Source organism: Drosophila suzukii, chromosome 3 (assembly GCF_043229965.1).
Source record: "Drosophila suzukii chromosome 3, CBGP_Dsuzu_IsoJpt1.0, whole genome shotgun sequence".
NCBI classification, from domain to species: Eukaryota; Metazoa; Arthropoda; class Insecta; order Diptera; family Drosophilidae; genus Drosophila; species Drosophila suzukii.
Genome location: NC_092082.1, coordinates 87,023,877 through 87,041,385, shown reverse-complemented (window position 1 = coordinate 87,041,385; position 17,509 = coordinate 87,023,877). Strand labels below are relative to the sequence as shown.

The following is a 17,509-nucleotide window of genomic DNA, read 5'->3' as shown; positions in this document are numbered from 1 at the left end:
ACGTAATTTCAATTCATTCATAGACGTAAAGCCGCGGAGTCAATGTTTCGCCTCTCGTTTCTTTTCGTCGTATCCCATTCATAAATCTACCTGGTCGCGTAGTCATCATAATAATAGCTTTATCTTATCCTCCTCTCCTGCGCCCTGGGTTGGCTACTTTCTTCTCCCTCCCTCGTATCTAGCCCTCCCTTTTCCACCTTATCGATACATCGAACGGAAGCAGCGGAAGCGTCCTCTGTCGACGGCGACGTCTCGATCGATTGTTGTTGCTGTGGCTGGTGTTTCTACCGCCTGAGGTATTGTGTTGTGTATCTTCGAAATGCGAAGCGTTCCCTTACTACAATATCGGTGTCTTCTTCTTCTTGTTCCCCCCTGTTGTCTGGAGTTTCTTTTCAGGCGAATGCGCGTGTGAGGCAACACAAGAAATTCATTCATAAATTGCTTGTGTGCCTGGGGATTTTTTCTCGGGTTATGTGAGGGGAGAAACTTGAGTAGATTTGCCATATGTGCTCCACAATCTGGTTAAAATATTACGAAAAAATAAGAAAAAAATTACAAAATTATGATCAAAAAAGAAGATAGGAACTGCACTAGCACACAGAAAAGGTTATTCATTTAGTGTTAAATGGACACGATCAAAAAACCTTGTAGAGTTCCCTAGAAAATTTTTTTGTTTTTATAATAATTACACCTTTTTTATATGATGACAAGGGTTTTTTATTCATTATTTAGTTTCTCAATGAATATATGTTCCTTAAACTTTTTTTCTCTAAAACTCAAACATATAAATAAATTGAAGTTCTTTAAAAAAAGCTCAAAGATTGTAATGACTTAAAGGTCAGTTATACCTAGAATTTAATATATAATATCAGATAATTTTTACAGATTTTTTTGCTAATATTTTTATATTTTCTGCACCTGTTACACCCTGTATTACCGTGCATTTGGTCACCTGTTGCTAATGTTCCGAAAAAACTGCTCGCCTTTATTTGTATTTGTTCTCTTTCTTTCACTATTTTTTGCTTTAATTTTTTACGTGTGTCTGTGTGTTTTGTTTTTTGTTTTTTCGTTGCCTTTTGGCTTCTTCTCTCGGCTAAACAAACAACCTGGCAGCGCGTTGTTGTTTTACTAGCAGTTCTGTTGTTCTTGTTGTTGTTGCTGCTCTGATGATGGCCGTTTCCGTTCCAAACACACTTGCACACACAGATACAATCGAGAGAGCGCACGCACACACACACGCACTTGCATCGTTTTATGAATGAATTCCAGTTCGTTCCAGCATTTTGAGATTTACGAGTTCCATTCCCACTTGTTGCGCTCTCTCCGCACAGATCGCTCTCTCTCTTTCCCACTCGTTTCGTTTTGCTGCTTTAGGATACGCAGCGCTATAGCTACGGATACGATCGTTTCGTTTCAGTTTGGCTTCACAAATCCAGCAATCCGATAGATACACAGAACGAACAACGAGCGACGAGCGAATTACAAAATATATTTTTCCGTATCGTGTGTTTTTTTGTGTCTTTTGTGGCAACAAAAAATATGAACAAATCTGAATAAATCTCAAGAATCGAGTATCGAGTACCCAGTGCCCCGAGTGTGTGTATCTGTGTGTAAACCCGTTTGCTAATGTTGACAATCTGTTAATGGCTAAATGGTGCTGTGATATATGCAATTAACGTTCAATTACCACAATTAAGGCGCGACAATTGCACACCCAAGATACATTTGTATCTGACGGATCAAAGTGCTGTGAAAGGGTCGCGACTTTCACTGACATTTCGGGTCAAGATTGTGCCGCACCAATCAATTAAGATCAATTGAAGATCGTCTCCCCCTTTTTAACCCCCGACACCCAGTGCGTAAACAAATTCGTTCGACAAGATCTTAATTGGCCCGACTATGACCAATGAGTGGATCGATTGGAACGACAGTCGCATGCTGCCGCCTCTGCGATCGGCAAACTATAACCACCATCACCAGACCTTCTTGCCCAACAACTATCAGTGCTTTTCAGGCAAATTCCACCTAAAGGGCCAAAAGCTACAGCAATTGTCCACCAATCTCAGCAAGCTAAAAGGTTCGCCTATGGTTTACAATCTGTATATTCATCTTATTCATTGTTAACAATTTTTCATTTGTTTTACGATTATTCTAATGGTTGTTTTGTTTATTACAGAAGTTCCCACCGCCTTGCCGCCCCTCACCCCAGGCACCAATCGCAAGGTCAACGAGGTACTAAAGGCCTCCTTCGCCTCCTGGGAAAAGGAGGTTCAAAACTGCAACATAACCAAAGGTAAGAAAAAACCCTTCTTAGATAACATAATCCTGAAGAATTCACGTTTGCATTGAACTCAATGTTAAAGGCCAGCCTAATCGTGTAATATATATCTCTGTTGACTTTTGAACTTTGTAATTTTAAGAACATTGTCTTAATTCCTTAAGAACAATTTTTTCTGCGTGCAACCAATAAAAAATAGAGTCCTAACTAACCGTGAACTATCAATTGGAGTTCCGGCCTGAGTACCAATGAATATTAATAGTTTCCCACAGCAATAACCAAGTGCGCTCCCACGCCTAATTAAGTCGCCGACGAGCAAGAGGCATTAGAAAACGATTAATTTCCATCTCTATTTATATTTATATTTCTATCTGCACTCCCCCAATATATTTTTGTTGTACTTTTTCCCATGCAGATCCCCGTGAATGGACGGAGGAGCATGTCATCTACTGGCTCAACTGGGCCAAGAATGAGTTCTCGCTGGTCTCCATGAACCTGGACCCCTTCTACAAGATGAAGGGCCGTGCCATGGTCGATCTGGGCAAGGAGAAGTTCCTGGCCATCACGCCACCCTTCACCGGCGACATTCTGTGGGAGCACTTGGACATCCTGCAAAAAGGTGAGTACGTGAGCCGAATGCCAGTAAGCCGGCGGTAAAGTGTAAGCCATAAACATGGACTCGACTGGCGCCAGTAACGAAATTTACCTGCCCCAACGAGCGAACTCAGAAAGCAAACCAAGGCAAACCCAAAACGGAAGCGTGTCTAACAAAGTCAAGGAGTCCATGATGGTTGGGGTGGCTCTATTGGATTGATTGGAGTGGGTGTGGGTGGCAGTGTGAACCGGTTCTCTGACCTGTTGAGCACCCTCCAACCCTTCATATTAAACTGTTTTTTGTGTCCTTCTGACGCTTCCTGTCCACGCTGAAATTCGATTTCAAGTGGTCACTACACTGTGAAGATAGCTATGAGCTTTTTGCAAATGATATATCAATTTAAAAGATTTTATGATAAAGTCTTTGGAGCGTTAAGTTAAAAAGTATACGATTTTCCAATAGTTTTGAAGGCAAGTATCTCAACCTACAACTAATTTGTAGTTTCTAAAATAAACATTTTAAAATAAATAAATTGGAAGAGAAGGATTTAAAAATAAATGTATTCTGTCTTTCTAAAAACTAAATGGCTTAAAAAAGAAAGGATCTTAAAATACAACTCATTCCATAATTCTTAACAAATTTGTGTTTCACTAAAAACTGTTTTTCTTTAAATATACACTTTTTTTTATAAAAATACTTAAAATGAAGTGTAAGGTTAAAAAGCACCTGCAAAAAAATAAACAAATTTGGAATTTTTAACATACATAATATATTGAGTTTGCCAAGCTCTTAGTTTGGGTAAAACCTTATTAGAATTTTTATACAACTAATTGAGTTTGTTGTCCACCTTTACACCATCCCCTTCACATTTTACCATTTTCAGATTGCGAGAAACCAAATGAGGATATTGTGCATGGCAATTCCTTTGAGTCGGCCACCACGGCCTCGGTCTGTGGATCGGACCACCAGGTGGCCAATTACCCCACCGAGCCACCCGCCAACAGCAACAACAGCAGCATAAACAGCCGCCTGTCCATGGATTATGTGACGTCGGCGGCGAACAGTGATAATAAAAACTTCCACCGAGCCACTCCCCACTCCCTCAACGGTAAGCAAATCAACCTAAAGGATAGTTATTACTGGCATATTGATATTTGAATTTATTGGATCAAAAGTGGGTCCTTGGGGAAAAGAAAAGTGAAAGACTTTCTGATTGGAAAAGGTTTCGAATCTAGAAATGGTTATTTTTCAGTAAAAGATTTTATTTTCATTCAACTTAAGTTAAGATTGTATTGCCATTTCCGTTTCCGTATTTTTGAGTTTAAAACCTACCAACTTATATTTTTTATCAAATGAAATGGTTTAAAACTTAAAATTTCAAGACTTTTGTTTAACGTTCCTCGAGTACTACCTTATCGCGCCAATCACAAAGTCGACAATTTTAAGCAGTAATTGCCCCATTGAGGAATCAATTCAAGTTATTAAAATTCCATAATCTACTCAATGGCTCCCCAGCGCTAAACATCTTATCACAACTAAGCGAATGACAGTCAATATATATTTTTAAAATTTCCTAGAACTAGAAAACCATAAACTTTACAGATGGTATGACCCATAAAGATATGAATATTTGCAAATGATAAGAAAATAGAGTATTAAAAAAAAAAGAAAAATAAATCAGTTAATCTAAAGACTAAAATCATTCAGCATTCCCGAACGTAATCCATTGAAAAATTACACACAATCGATATTGATATTGAAATTACACCGATCGAAATGAGATGGATATTGGAGCTCATCAAGCGATCACTTTTATTTATTGCACATCCTCCGCATCGATTTGGCCAAATGATGAGCAGTTGTTTGGCATGTGTTTAGTGCATCCGGCACAAGACTCTAAAGACTCTAAATCACGATCAGATCCATAACTAAATTCAAATTGAGAGCCAATTTAAACAATTCATTTGCACAGCTACTATATCTTTTTATTTTTTTCCCCGTTTCCTATATGCGTTATCTGTCTTGGGGGAATGCAGGCAATGTTTTGATTTTATCTGAGTTATATTTCTGTGATTTTAATTTATTTATGTGAAATTGAAACGGAAATTAAATTTTAAAACAAATAGCGAGCTGTCTGTCGGTGTGAGCTTGGCGCCAGCGTAGGCAGCATATCTAAATATCTATTTAAATTGTTTACATATTTGGTGGCCATGGCAGGGGGTTATGGTTGGAGGGGATTCGACGCCAGGGCACAGCTTGAGATTGAGATACATTTATTTAATGCGTCGCCGTACAAATTGGAACACAGCAGCAGCAGAAACATCATCAGCATCATCAGGCTGCATTGTCTCTACAGAGTTGCAGTGTCAAGATGATGTAGTGTGCGCTACAAATTTTGTATTATTAATCAACTGACCCCCAGCATGGACCCCTTGTCTTGGCGATGGCGTCGCTCCTCCAAAGCAAACCAGGCCCACTCCTGCCATTATAATAAATTAATTGAATTTATGGTCTTTGACACATTATGACCATAAATGTTAAAACATTTACATATCCCACTTGGCGACGTGTGCGCAGTTAATGAAACAATCAATTTGTTAAAGAAAATAAGGGGATTTCTTATATACGGGACTTTTAATTACTCATCCCTTTGGTTTTTTTCCCCTTAAAGTTTTTTTTAAATTATATAGTATAGTAGTACCTAAAACTAAGAAGCAATACGTTGCCAAATCCACTTAAATTACACTATTTAAATATCTGCCATTTAATAACTCCATTTTTTATGCTAAAAAGAAGCCTTTTTCCCTTTCTTAAACCCCTAAGATAACCCCTAAATCTTAACTAAAACGAGATCGCCATCAATGTCGTAGTGTGGTTGGACATATGTAATTCCATGACGATCGTTTCAGTGGCTAGGTTCTGGGCATCAATTTGATTCAATCATTTGTGTTGCCGTGGAAGTAGCCCCTGTTGTCAGCATTGTTATTATTTCAATCTTGCGGATAAGCCACCGTCGTCTGGGGGCCCCCTCCACCGAAGTTGGATAGTCATTGTCCCTGCTTGGCCCGCATCTACAGAAATTATGCGACTCGGATCGGGATCGTATCGTGTGTGTGTGTGTGTGTGCTGTGGCCAGTGGTTTGTAGGCTGGTTTTCTTAATTCGTTTCGATTGTCTTTTTGTCAGTCATTAATTTGCTGCATTTGCATATTATTGATGTTTTTTTCCTCCCCGATCATTTGCATTCGACTCTCTCTCTCTGTGACTCTTGTGTGAAAAATTGATTGACCCCAGCTGGAGAGGATTAGTATAGTGATTCCGGGAAGGTTCTTGAGCTCCGGGGTCCTAAGTGCGTGACTTGTTGACACTTTTAACCCGGCACTCCTGGCACTTAGCTAGGCTCCCTTCGAAAGGTAATTATGCAGATGAGTGCCCTGCGTTTATGGCATCCAGGTGTTCTTTGCCTGGCTTAAAAAAAAAATCCAAATAAAAACCTTCACAACTGGGCCTTAAAAGCCACTCATTAAAACTAAAAACAAATTATGATTAATTATACACATTAGGAATCGAGTTCATGCCTTTGGCCAACGAGTTTCCAAATCTCCAAATAATAAAAACAGTGTCATGAACACGCTTCACTTTTGCTATGGCCAACGAACTGAGTCTTTTCTCATTTTTACTAGGTTTTACTGTATGTGTGTATTCTTCATTTAATTTGACCCTCCCACTGGTGCAACACCTACAAGCAAAATCAACGAAGCGCAAAAAAGCTGAAAATGTTTCAAAGTTTCATCATCACTTGAAGATTGAAGATTCGGGAGGGGATTGGAGGAGGTTGCTTGGTTTAGTAGTTGAATGATTTACGGTCTTGCACTTTAACACAGCTGGAATTTATGCAAAAGTCTGGTGGCATTCGGTATTTGAGCACCCTCTTAATTTTCAACCATTTTTATTCATATGGAAAGTGTTTTTCGAAAAAATCCCCCAACCAAAGTATTTTCCATTTTCATTCGCATTCGATCAATATGCAGTATCTAACGCTTAGTCAGCGGGTTAAAAATTTTGCACACATCGCAGATACAATGGCCCAGAGATACAATACACATATATGAGCTGGCTGATTGTTCGACGGACTATAGACCCCATCATGACCAGGGTCTTTCGATGTTTTGGTTGAGAGCGTATCTAGGCTAGTGTATCTTAGATATTTGCACGCAAAATTGCCGCTGCCTTTTTTGGTTGTTTTTCTGCTGCTACTTCTCCTTCATTCATTGTTCTGCACCTCCTCCTCCTCAGAAAACATATATATAAATCTGTTCAAATTTGATTTGTTTTTTGTTTTACCATCGTATGATGTCATTTGGCCATTTGGAACCCTTAATGAAACCCAAGAAATCAAGTTTATTTACCTCTGGGAGCTCTGCGGTGAAAATCCATTTGCAGTCGCTCTCCCGCCCCATTGTTCCACTAAATTTAGATTTGCGAAAATCACCGAGCTATATGGCTGCTGTTCCCCATTCTACGATTTGCCATTCATGAAGTTTTAGCATTCGTATTCCTCTGTTGTTTTTGTTTTCTGTGTGTGTTTTTATTTCTACATAATAAAATGCCTGATGCGTGAAATGTTTGTCCAAGCTTGAAGAGTTGCCATTGTTGCCTCTTGCCGGCTGTTGATTCATCATCATCATCATCATGCTGATCGCAATATAGCTCCATATAACCTCAGCCCAGGCAACCGACCGATCAACCGACCATAGAACTGTTTCTGTTTCAACCTCTTTGGATCCCCCTCCTGAACCCAGTTTAGTCGTTGCCAGTTGCCAGTTGTTGCTTCACAGAATGACACATTTAATGCACATTTGACTTGTAGATCCATCTGACTGAACAAAGCACCTCCACCTCGTCCACCCAGAAACTCCAGTCACATGTCTTTGGAGTTCTCGCATGTGACAGTTCGTAAATTCTCCATCTCACTTGCCCTCTGTCAGGTTTAGTTACAGTTTGTTGGTTTTGAAAATGACAATGGCATGACAATCTTTCAGTTCTCGCCAAGACAGACATGTGGCAGACAGTCATCGTGAAAGGTAGAAAAGTGTGCTTCCCATTTTCACTTTCATTTGGCAGTAGATTTGATTGCATATTTATAATGGATAGAGGATATCCCTGAAGATACTTTCTTGGGTCGATTGGATCAGAAGTATTTTAAAAAAGCGGAAAAAGGTTTTAATCTTTATTGAGCAATTGTAAAATATACAAATACTAATAATAAAATGTTATTAGTGTTAATCTACTTTGTACTAAGCTTATCTTACAAACTCTTACAGTCCTTAAAAATCTTCCATTCATTTTCTCCAATTTTAAAATGGCATACTTTATGTAAAGTCATGATTAATATTCATCTCAAAGAGTAGTAATTTTCAACCCACTTTTTCCAGACTTCTGGTTATATTTTTGCATAAAAATCCAATAAAAGATTAGCCCAAAAAACGAGGCAATTTTCGCAGTTCCCTGGAATTCCGAAAACACATAATTATACATTAGCACAACAAAAATATATGAAAAACGAATACATAAGCCAAAAGAATTATCGGGAATCCAGCTCAAATGAAATTATAAACCTACCAAGAAGAACGCAACCGATTCGAAGCCAATTACCATACAATGTGAGGCCGAATGGGAAATATGATCACCTTCGGGTTGATGTTTCTACTTCTACTTCATTTACGGCCTCTTCGTATTAATTACGCTAAATTCAGCCATTAACGCAAGATAGTTTTCACCTCCCACAAATTGTTGGGCCACCAGAGCAGAACAGAAAAATTAGAAGCAGAGTTATAGAAGATGTGTTTTCGGTGGTAAAGAAATCTTTTTCGATACGCAACATAAAGCCTAAAGAGTCATAACATGGGGAATTATGTTGATTGCAAATTTGTTAAGGTCATAAAGTGGAATTTCATTTTTAATTTCAACGCCATTGTTTGGCGCAAATGCACTAGGGAGATAAAGAATGAAGAAGAACCAGAAAAAGAAGCATATTATTATAGCATTTAGCGGAATTTAAGGCAACCCACTTCAGCCTGAAGACCGCTTTCAGTGCCAGCAAATTAATCATTCGCCCCGGTGGCAGAAGAAGGGCGTTGGATGGGGGAAGGGGGAGGCGTGGCCGGGGGCGGGGGCGCAGCGCCTTCAGGGCCAGAAATCACATTGTCACTAATTAACATAGTCGACGCCGTTGGGAGTTTTCGGACTGCGACTACGCGCCTGCGCGCTTCGCTGCCCAGAGCAACTGCTACTGGAGCTTGGGTTTACTTTTATGCCGGAGTTATAATACATTGTGCGCTATATGGTATGCTGATGGTAAAACTAGTGGTGATCTAGAACGGGTGGGTGCCAGAGCGCAGAGAGCTGTGAAAAGTCGAGTCAACGTTTTCAGTTTTCTGCTATTTTTCACTCGGGTTTTTTTATCCCCGGTTTTGTGCCTTTAGCACGGTTCAAAAATCTAGAATTATGTAGGGCCTCTTCGGGTTAGAGGTTTTTCTTTTTTTTCTTTACCTATAAAGCAGGTAACGTTTATTTTGTATAACAATAGTATTTTAACTTTCTTAAATAATTTTTAAAATATTATGAAAATCCGTAGGTTTGAAAAAGTATCTTTGTATTTTTCTAGAATTTATAAGGAATGGTTTTTAAATTCTGTTTTTTTTTCCTTTTAAAAGGTTTGTGATTTTTTCCAGTATTATAGTTGGGTGGTCTATTATAATTATCTAGATTTTTTCTTTTTTAAGATTTAAGATATTATAATATCTTTCTAGAAGAAATATGGATCGTTTTTATGTATACACCTTTTTAGCACTAACGAAGTCCTCAGTACTTCAAAGTCGACTCCTTTGTTACCCAATTAAATTCCGTAGTATCTGCATTCTTTAGCTTTGTTTCTACTTCTGTGTGAGTTGGCTGCATTCTGCGGTTGGTCCGCTGAGTGGCTTGCATAACACCACCGCCACCACCATCGCCACCACTTGGTGGTGCAGCCTACGTATGCATACATTTATCTATCTTGTGCGGATTTCGTTTAATTTATTACCATATTCAGCTGAATCCGACGCGCAGCGAACCGACATTGGTTCTAATACGGCCTGCACTTAACCCCCTTTTTCCCCCGCCCCTGCAAACCCCCCTCCGAAATTCAAATGGGATCGCGGATTGGAACTGTTGCTGATGTTGCCGCTGATGTTGCTGCCGGCACATCAACAACAACACTATTGTTGCCGCCTGTCGACGGCGGCGTCTCCTCGAACTTTAATTTTTTACGTTTCTGTTCTGTTCTTTTCTGTTTTTTTTTGGTTTTTTCTTTTTTTTCTCTGATGTATTTCCATTTTATTTCGTTACGTACGTAGATGTAAATTTACGCCATAGAAAAGCGTTACGGTCGAGTTCATCTAAAACAAAGAACGCCCAAAAGAACAGAAACAAAAAACAATAACAACAGCAGAGGGAGAAAAATTAAACATTAAATTTGTATAATGCGAAAGCCGCTAAAAGTAGTAGGGGGAGTGAGTGAGAGAGGTTCTTTTGGAGGCCCGAAAAGCCAACGAACGAAACGTAAAAATGAAAGAGACGAATTGCATTTGATTTCAGATGCAAATGCAGGCCATATAGAATGATATATGTAGGGATCTGAGTAGTTTGGGGAGGTGTACTACCTTGAACTGGAAAAAAACCATGTAAGAATGCCTATATCTGTGCCAGATACTTCCCTCATAAATCCTAAAAAGTGTGCAGAAGGATTTTTAATTGGATACAAATGAGCAGCAATGGAATAGAATAACTGAATAAATTATTATACATTTATTTAACTAATAGAATAATTTTTAAAAATTAACTACTAGACTGCAAAAAATAAAATCTCATTTTTATGCATGCAATGATTAATGCAGAACTAAACGTATGTTAAATTCTAATTAACTGTTGAGTATTTAATTGTTGTTTTTAATAGACCCCTAATTAGACAGAATTTTACATGTCTGAGGCTTGCAAATCAGATCATAAATCACACACAAAAAAAGAAGTATAATTAAAAGGTAATAATATATTTAAGAATATTCGAACTTGGGCCAGAGGCTTGCGGGTGCTGGCAATTAATTTGCAATCAACTTTCAAAACTTTGTTTGCAAAGCGACGACTAGGCAAAGCACTTTATGCATCATTAAGAATTAGGCAAACAAAAAGTCAAACGACAAAATGGAGAAATAGGCATACACACACACACTCCACAAATACGAAAGATACAAAAGTATCTTTGTATCTAGAGTCTGTGCCAACAGTCGCTTGCCCAACGAGCGAACGCCAATTTATAATTATTAACTCGCTGCAAACGGCAAACAAACGAATCAAATAAATAAAATCAAATCAAATCTCGGAGGTTGTGTTGTTTGTCTACTAGACCATTGGAGGGAAAGGGGTGATGCCATGTAAAGAACTGAACCAACATCCGTTGGATGAATGGAGTGGAGTCGGGTCGAGTTGGGTTTACACAGATACGAAAAGATTAAAAAAAAAAAGCTGAAAAGCCAGGCCAAAGCCGGTTGGCGATCGACTGAATGAATGGCCCAGCGAATGAATCAATGAATGAGTGGTGGAATGAATGAACTGTAACTCGTTTTGGATTTGCAGACAATCTGCCAAGACTTCAAGACTCCACCAAGAGACCCCCATCTGTAATTTGGTTTACCTCTTTTAATTTTTTTTTTTATTATTTATTTCGTTCGCCTTTTGAAAAGAGTTCACATGAGCGACAAAATGTTGACCGGATGTGAGGCTGCGTTTTTTCTATCTGCCTGCCTTGTCGCTCCTTCGCCTGTCTCGCTCTCGCTTAATTATATTATTAAAGCAAATTTCAATGCTAAAATTAATAACTCTGATGAAATTATGTCTCAGTCTGTGTCTGCTCTCTGGCCTTTTTTCTCCCTCTCTCGTTGTATCTACGTATTTTATAGCTTCTGGCTTTTTTGGTTTGGTGAGGACATTTTGTTGCCGCAATTTCCGTTGCATTTGCTCGAAAATATCCGCCTAACCTTTGACCTCAGCCTTCTATCCACGATTCAGCCATCCATCCATCCATCGATTTCTTAGTCTTAGACCCCATCGCGATTAATCGGCTGTCAGCGCCTTGGCAATTTCCTTGCATATTTCCGTTTTGAGGCGTTTTCCATCAGCTTTTCTTTCTTTTTTCTCCCCAGCATTGCAATTCGTGTTTATTTACTTTGGCGCGCGGTGAAAAGGGGGGTCATTTTGCAATTTTCATTAACAATTTCGGTTTTTGATTTTTGCGGCCGCGTGTGCGCTAATTGAATTGTGTTGAAAATTTGTTTTCTCTCCGTGAATTGTTGGGGGAATCACGGGCGATTGATGAGAAAATTTAGGGGGTAAGGCTTGTTAAAAGATTTAGAAAGAGAAATTCGAAAGGCAAAATGGTTCTAATTTTTAATGGTCTAAAAAATAACTCAAAATCTTTAAATATTTCTTCCTTAAAAACATGTTTCATTGTTTTATTTCTTACCACTTCTAAACACTTCCGGTTTAATCTCTTCCCACTTGAAAAAAAAACATAAAAACAACACGAAATTATGATGCTAAAATCAACAAACAAGTACTTCAAACCAAGATAAATCCAAGGCAGGGAAAATAGTTCCCTTAAAACCACCCTCTCTACAGTAAAGCATAGCTCTACTGACCCAAAACCTTGGGAACTGACAGGAAAAACAACAAAAAACATTGGGTAACACCACTTGTCTCCCCGCAGAAAAATAACTGAGTTATATAGAAATGCAATTGGGATATGGAAAATGCAACAAATCGGAAAGGGAAATATAATATAGGGGTGCGTACACGGAAAGAAAATTATAATGTAAACCAATCATAAAATTTATTCTCTTTATATAACTATTAAAGACATTGGTTAAGATCGATTAGTATGAACTGCGTCTGAAGAACTCGCGTTTCTAAGTTTTTTATAGTAGTTTTATAAATATTGTTTTCCGTGTAATACAGAGAACTTTCGTTTCGAGAGAGTTGTCGAGAAAAAAGAAAATTATAGTGTAAACCAATTACAAAATTTATTCTTTTTATATAACCATTAAAGACATTTATTTTCGATTAGTATGAACTGCGTCTCAAGAATTCGCGTTTCTAAGTTTTTTGTCATACTGTTATAGAGTTCTTTTTTTAATTTTGTAGTTTAATAAATATTGTTTCCCGTGTAATGTAGAGAACTCTCGTTTCGAGAGGGTTGTTAAGGGTGAGTGAAATTCCTTCAGAGTGCAGCAGCAAGTGCAGGTTACCTTGTGATTCAGTTGATAGGGGGTGCAAGTGGTGGTGCTGGTGGTGCGATGTCTATCAGTGGATGCAACCACCATGCACAGGTCCTGTAAAAGTGTCCTTCTGTTGGTTGGTTGCTTGGTTGGTTGGCTAGTCGTTTAGTTAGTGTGCATTGCCTACATTTGTGGCAATAATTTGTCCAACTCAAACACCTGAGTTTCCGAAGTCGCAATCGTGGGAATATTCTCATTTCCCCATTCCCTTTTCCCTTTTGGGCCGGCAGCGCTAATGCAATTTGGCCGGGCTCGAAGCGAACTCGTAAATTCTGTGCAAAACTTGAACATTTCTCAGTCTCCGTTAATGTTTCTCTTTTGGCCTTAGCTATTTTCTGTATTTGCTGTATTTTCCGTATTTTTTCCAGATCTTTATCAGTTTGAGACCTGGCTGCCCTGCTTAGTGGGTCTGGCCCCATCGCCCCATCTCTCTCTCGCCCTTTTATTCATTTTCATTTAATTTTCACATCGTTATAGCCATTGTTGTTGTGTCATTTATTTGCCTACATTTGACTGTTCTCTTTTTTCGTTATTTTGTGTTTTTTTTTACCACCGACTTGTCGTTATTTTTCTTTTTTTACTGGTATCTCCCGCTCTCTTTGTTTTAAATGCGTCAAAGTGTAAATAAATTTGAATTTTTCAGCTTGCTTTAGCTTTAATTTTCGAAGCCCCCCCTCTTCATGCAATTTTAAAAGTGTCGAGCCGCGTTTGTTTTTTCTTTATTTTTTGTCGAGCTGTCGGCCTTTCGGCGTTTGATCTGTGCGCTTGCGCAGCTGATTTGTTTATATTTTTTCTGTCCACGTTGTTTTCTTATTGTTTCATTCGCTGCTATTTGCCAGCGCCCTTGTTGTAGTTGTTTACCTGAGAGGTTTTACTCTATTTACCCAGTCCCTAGTAAGTATCTGTAATGCCCCAAAGTTGTCCACTCAATGTCCGTAGATAAGAGATGAAAGTGGGAGGGCAAAGCGGCTGGCAAGGTGTTTTTCGATATGTTTGGTTGGGTAGAAAATGGCAAGAAAAATGTTAAAGCTAGTGGAAACCATGACATAATTATTTTTTAAAAACTACAATGTATTTCCCCTGCTTTTAGTAAAGAGATAAAAACATTAAAAATACTTAAAGTAACACAAAATGACCTACGTAGTATTCATTATAATATTCTCTGACATTATTCATCAAAATTTCCGACAACTATATTTACTTATGAGCGATAAGTTTTTAAATTCTATTTCAAATTTGTTGTTGAAATGAGTTGTAAAGTTAGTATTAATCATTATATTAATTCATAATTAAAAAGTTAAATGAAAATATAATAATTAGTAATTTTTAAAAGAGATACGTTTTAAAGAAATTTTTTAGAGACTAGGTTCTTTTAGAAGTTTTTTGATAAAAATTATAAATGTGTCAAACACCCTGCATGTTTTCTGTAGTCGTTTAAAAATCCGTAAGTTAATAACAACACAATTTCCACCTCTTATCGTAATAATCGCTTGAATGTTTCATAATTTGTCTGCCGTTTAAAAGTTATGGGCCATAAAGCAATAAACATGGCCACCACCCGCGCTCATTTCTCCCACGCTCCACCCTCTAGAACTCGAGTTCGTGTCCTTTAACGAGACATTACGGCGCAATGAGCCGGAACTTCACTCCTGCATTTGTTGAGTAATTTATCCAAAAAAAAAAGTTAAAACTATAAAAAAGTTAGTTGGCCAGCGTGGGAAAGCGACAACTACCGAGTTGGCCAATAGTTGAATGGCAATTAAATACTCATTGCATACAAGGTGTGCAATTAAATGGCTGCCAGGATACCACCAGGCCCACTCCCACTCCGAAAAATAAAGAAGTGTATCCCAGGGATTGGCAAAATGTTTTATTGGCTTGCATTCATCTCGTTTTGTTTCGTTTTGGTTTCGGTTTCAAGTGAAAAATGATAAATGAGCAACAAGCAGCAAGGTCGTCCACAAAGGACTGCCCGCAGGACATTTCGATGAATCAAAGCAAAGGGAATGCGAAAAGAACAACAAGCAAATGAGTAGACAACATCCGGTAATTTACTTCCTTTAGTTCCGAATCGATGCACCTTGAGATTGAGCCTCCTTTTCCTCCTTTTTCCCTCAGTTCAATGCCTCGGCTGGGTAGAGATTTCAGATTTTATGAATGAAAACTGCAAGAACAATGCGGCGAGGGCACAAGTAAATTAGGCAAGCCCAAAGTGGCCCTGCAGGTAGATATTCATATAACACATATAGAGAACCTCTCTTCGGGTCTTGAGATCGAGATCCATAGATCCCTGGCTCCGCATGTCGGGCATTCTAATATCCCTATATCGCTTGACTGCATCTTGTTCGCCGGGAGTAAACACAAGGAGTGGAATGGGGGGAGAGAATAGGGAACAAGGAACAAGGAAGAAGGAAAAAGGAAGGAGGAAGGAGTATAGAGGCAAGATCCTGAAAAGGGAGCAGGAGAAGAGACACTGGCTGCCTGCAGTTTCTCACACTCACGGTTGTTGTGTGGGCGATGCCTGCCCCTGTGTGTGTAGTCTCTCACACAATCTGACCAGGGACGAAGTGCACTGCGAGAAAAATGTGAATTTAGGTTAAGGGAAATGTACCTTAAAGTGTGAAAACTAGTTAAGGCAGCTGAAAAAATGTCCCTTCTAAATGGTTTTAAAAAATAAAAAAAAAAAGATTTTAATTTGCATGTCTATTTTTAAATGATTTTTTTATACTAGTCCTACACATTTTTATATTGTTGTTCCGTTTTTGAAGTCCTTAAAAATTAATTAATATTATTATCAAGGAAGCTGACTTAAAAGGTGAAGTTCCTATACTTTATTTGAGAAATTTTTAGAAGATATTTGAAATTAAAAAAAAAAAAAATTAGAATGATCTAAACTGCATATATAAATTTTTAGGATTAAAACAAATCGTTAGAATATTTTTATTTTGGTTCAAAATATATCAAGAAAGTAGTATTAGAGTTTTTAGAATTTCTTATAGAGCTAGAACGTGTAAAATGATTTTTAAAGATCTTTTCAGTGGTCAAATTTATTTATAAACTGATTTTCTGATAACAAAGTTGAAAAGGTGTAATTTTAATAAGTAGACTTTCTATATAGCGCCATAATTTACCGCTGCATAATTATTTTTTGTTCAGTATAGAACTTGAAAAAGAGCAAACGCAGTCAGCGGTGCACAACAGTTGTCCCTGGCTACAGCAGCAACACATGTTGTCGCTGTCCGAAATACTGTCGACGCACGCAGTTTTTTTTTTACTTTTCATATAGTATACGAGTATTTCTCCCTCGCTGCTGTTGTTGCTTTTGTTGGCATGGTGATAGTCGGACAGGTGCAGAATTCTCTGACATTTAGTCAGCCGCTTGAGTTGCAACTGCCCCACCCCCGCAGCTCTTTCGAAGGTTCAGGCTCGTATTCTCATTCTCATTCCCATTCAGGTTCAGGTTCAGGTTCATTCGTTTGTGCTTTGCGGTACTCTAGCTGTTGTTGTCGTACCGCTCGATGTTGCTGCTGCTGTTGTTGTTGTTGCCGAAGGTGACCGCATGCCACATTTCGGGTGCGTTGTTGCCGCGCAGTGGGAAACGGCCATAAATGAGCCATTTAGCGAGTCACTCTCTGTCTTCTGGCCAACTGTTTCCCCGGCTGCACATCTGACAATCCCAAAAAAAACACACACATATAGGATAGAGGGTCCTGACTGGAAGGAGTTCTGATTGAAGATCACTCGATGGCAAACATGATCATTTTCGGTCAACGGAAAGTGTTGCTATTGATCTTAGATCTAATTATTAGAGGGATTTTTTTAATGATCCTGTTGTGTTGAAGAATTAGGACACCCAAAAGCAAAATATTTTCAAGACGTGCTATCTATCACTTATTGTAAATTTTGTCAACAGATTCGAAACACACATAGAATAAAGATTCCGCTTCAAAGAACCCCCAGATTGATGACCTAAATAGCCAGCAGTATCATTTCCGGTTTTTAAAAACCTATTGATAATAACCTTATAAAGCGATTGAAGGAATGTCAGGGATGTTAGGTCACTGGAAATAAAATTTTAACAAATAATATCCCCCTATTCTGAGATTTTTCATGCTGACTATATATTAGAAAATCATTCAAAATTTAAGATCAGGAGAGTATCAATATAGGTTGGTTAAAAATATGAATCTGGTTATAAAGATCCAAGCTTACAAAGTTGCCCGATTTAAATAGGTGACAATATTACTGAAGAGATTTACAGACATGA

General features: G+C 38.3%; 2 protein-coding genes across 4 annotated transcripts in view; one reads left to right on the top strand and one right to left on the bottom strand.

The window, feature by feature from the left end:
- RpS3 (ribosomal protein S3) overlaps nt 1–17,509 on the bottom strand; it is a 261,493-nt gene that overhangs the window by 46,875 nt on the left and 197,109 nt on the right. The gene's annotated exons all lie outside the window — the stretch shown is intronic.
- The window catches only part of pnt (ETS transcription factor pointed), a 59,894-nt gene that overhangs the window by 32,257 nt on the left and 10,128 nt on the right, over nt 1–17,509 (top strand). Inside the window, exons 1-4 of one of the 3 annotated variants that reach the window (XM_036818374.3) lie at nt 1,455–2,077; nt 2,177–2,293; nt 2,694–2,897; nt 3,757–3,981. In XM_036818374.3, coding sequence (XP_036674269.3) covers nt 1,900–2,077; nt 2,177–2,293; nt 2,694–2,897; nt 3,757–3,981 — 724 coding nt within the window. In that variant the 5' untranslated portion in view covers nt 1,455–1,899. Of the gene's footprint in view, nt 1–1,454; nt 2,078–2,176; nt 2,294–2,693; nt 2,898–3,756; nt 3,982–17,509 lie in introns of those variants that run through there. The other 2 variants (XM_036818373.3, XM_036818372.3) reach the window with 2 other exon arrangements.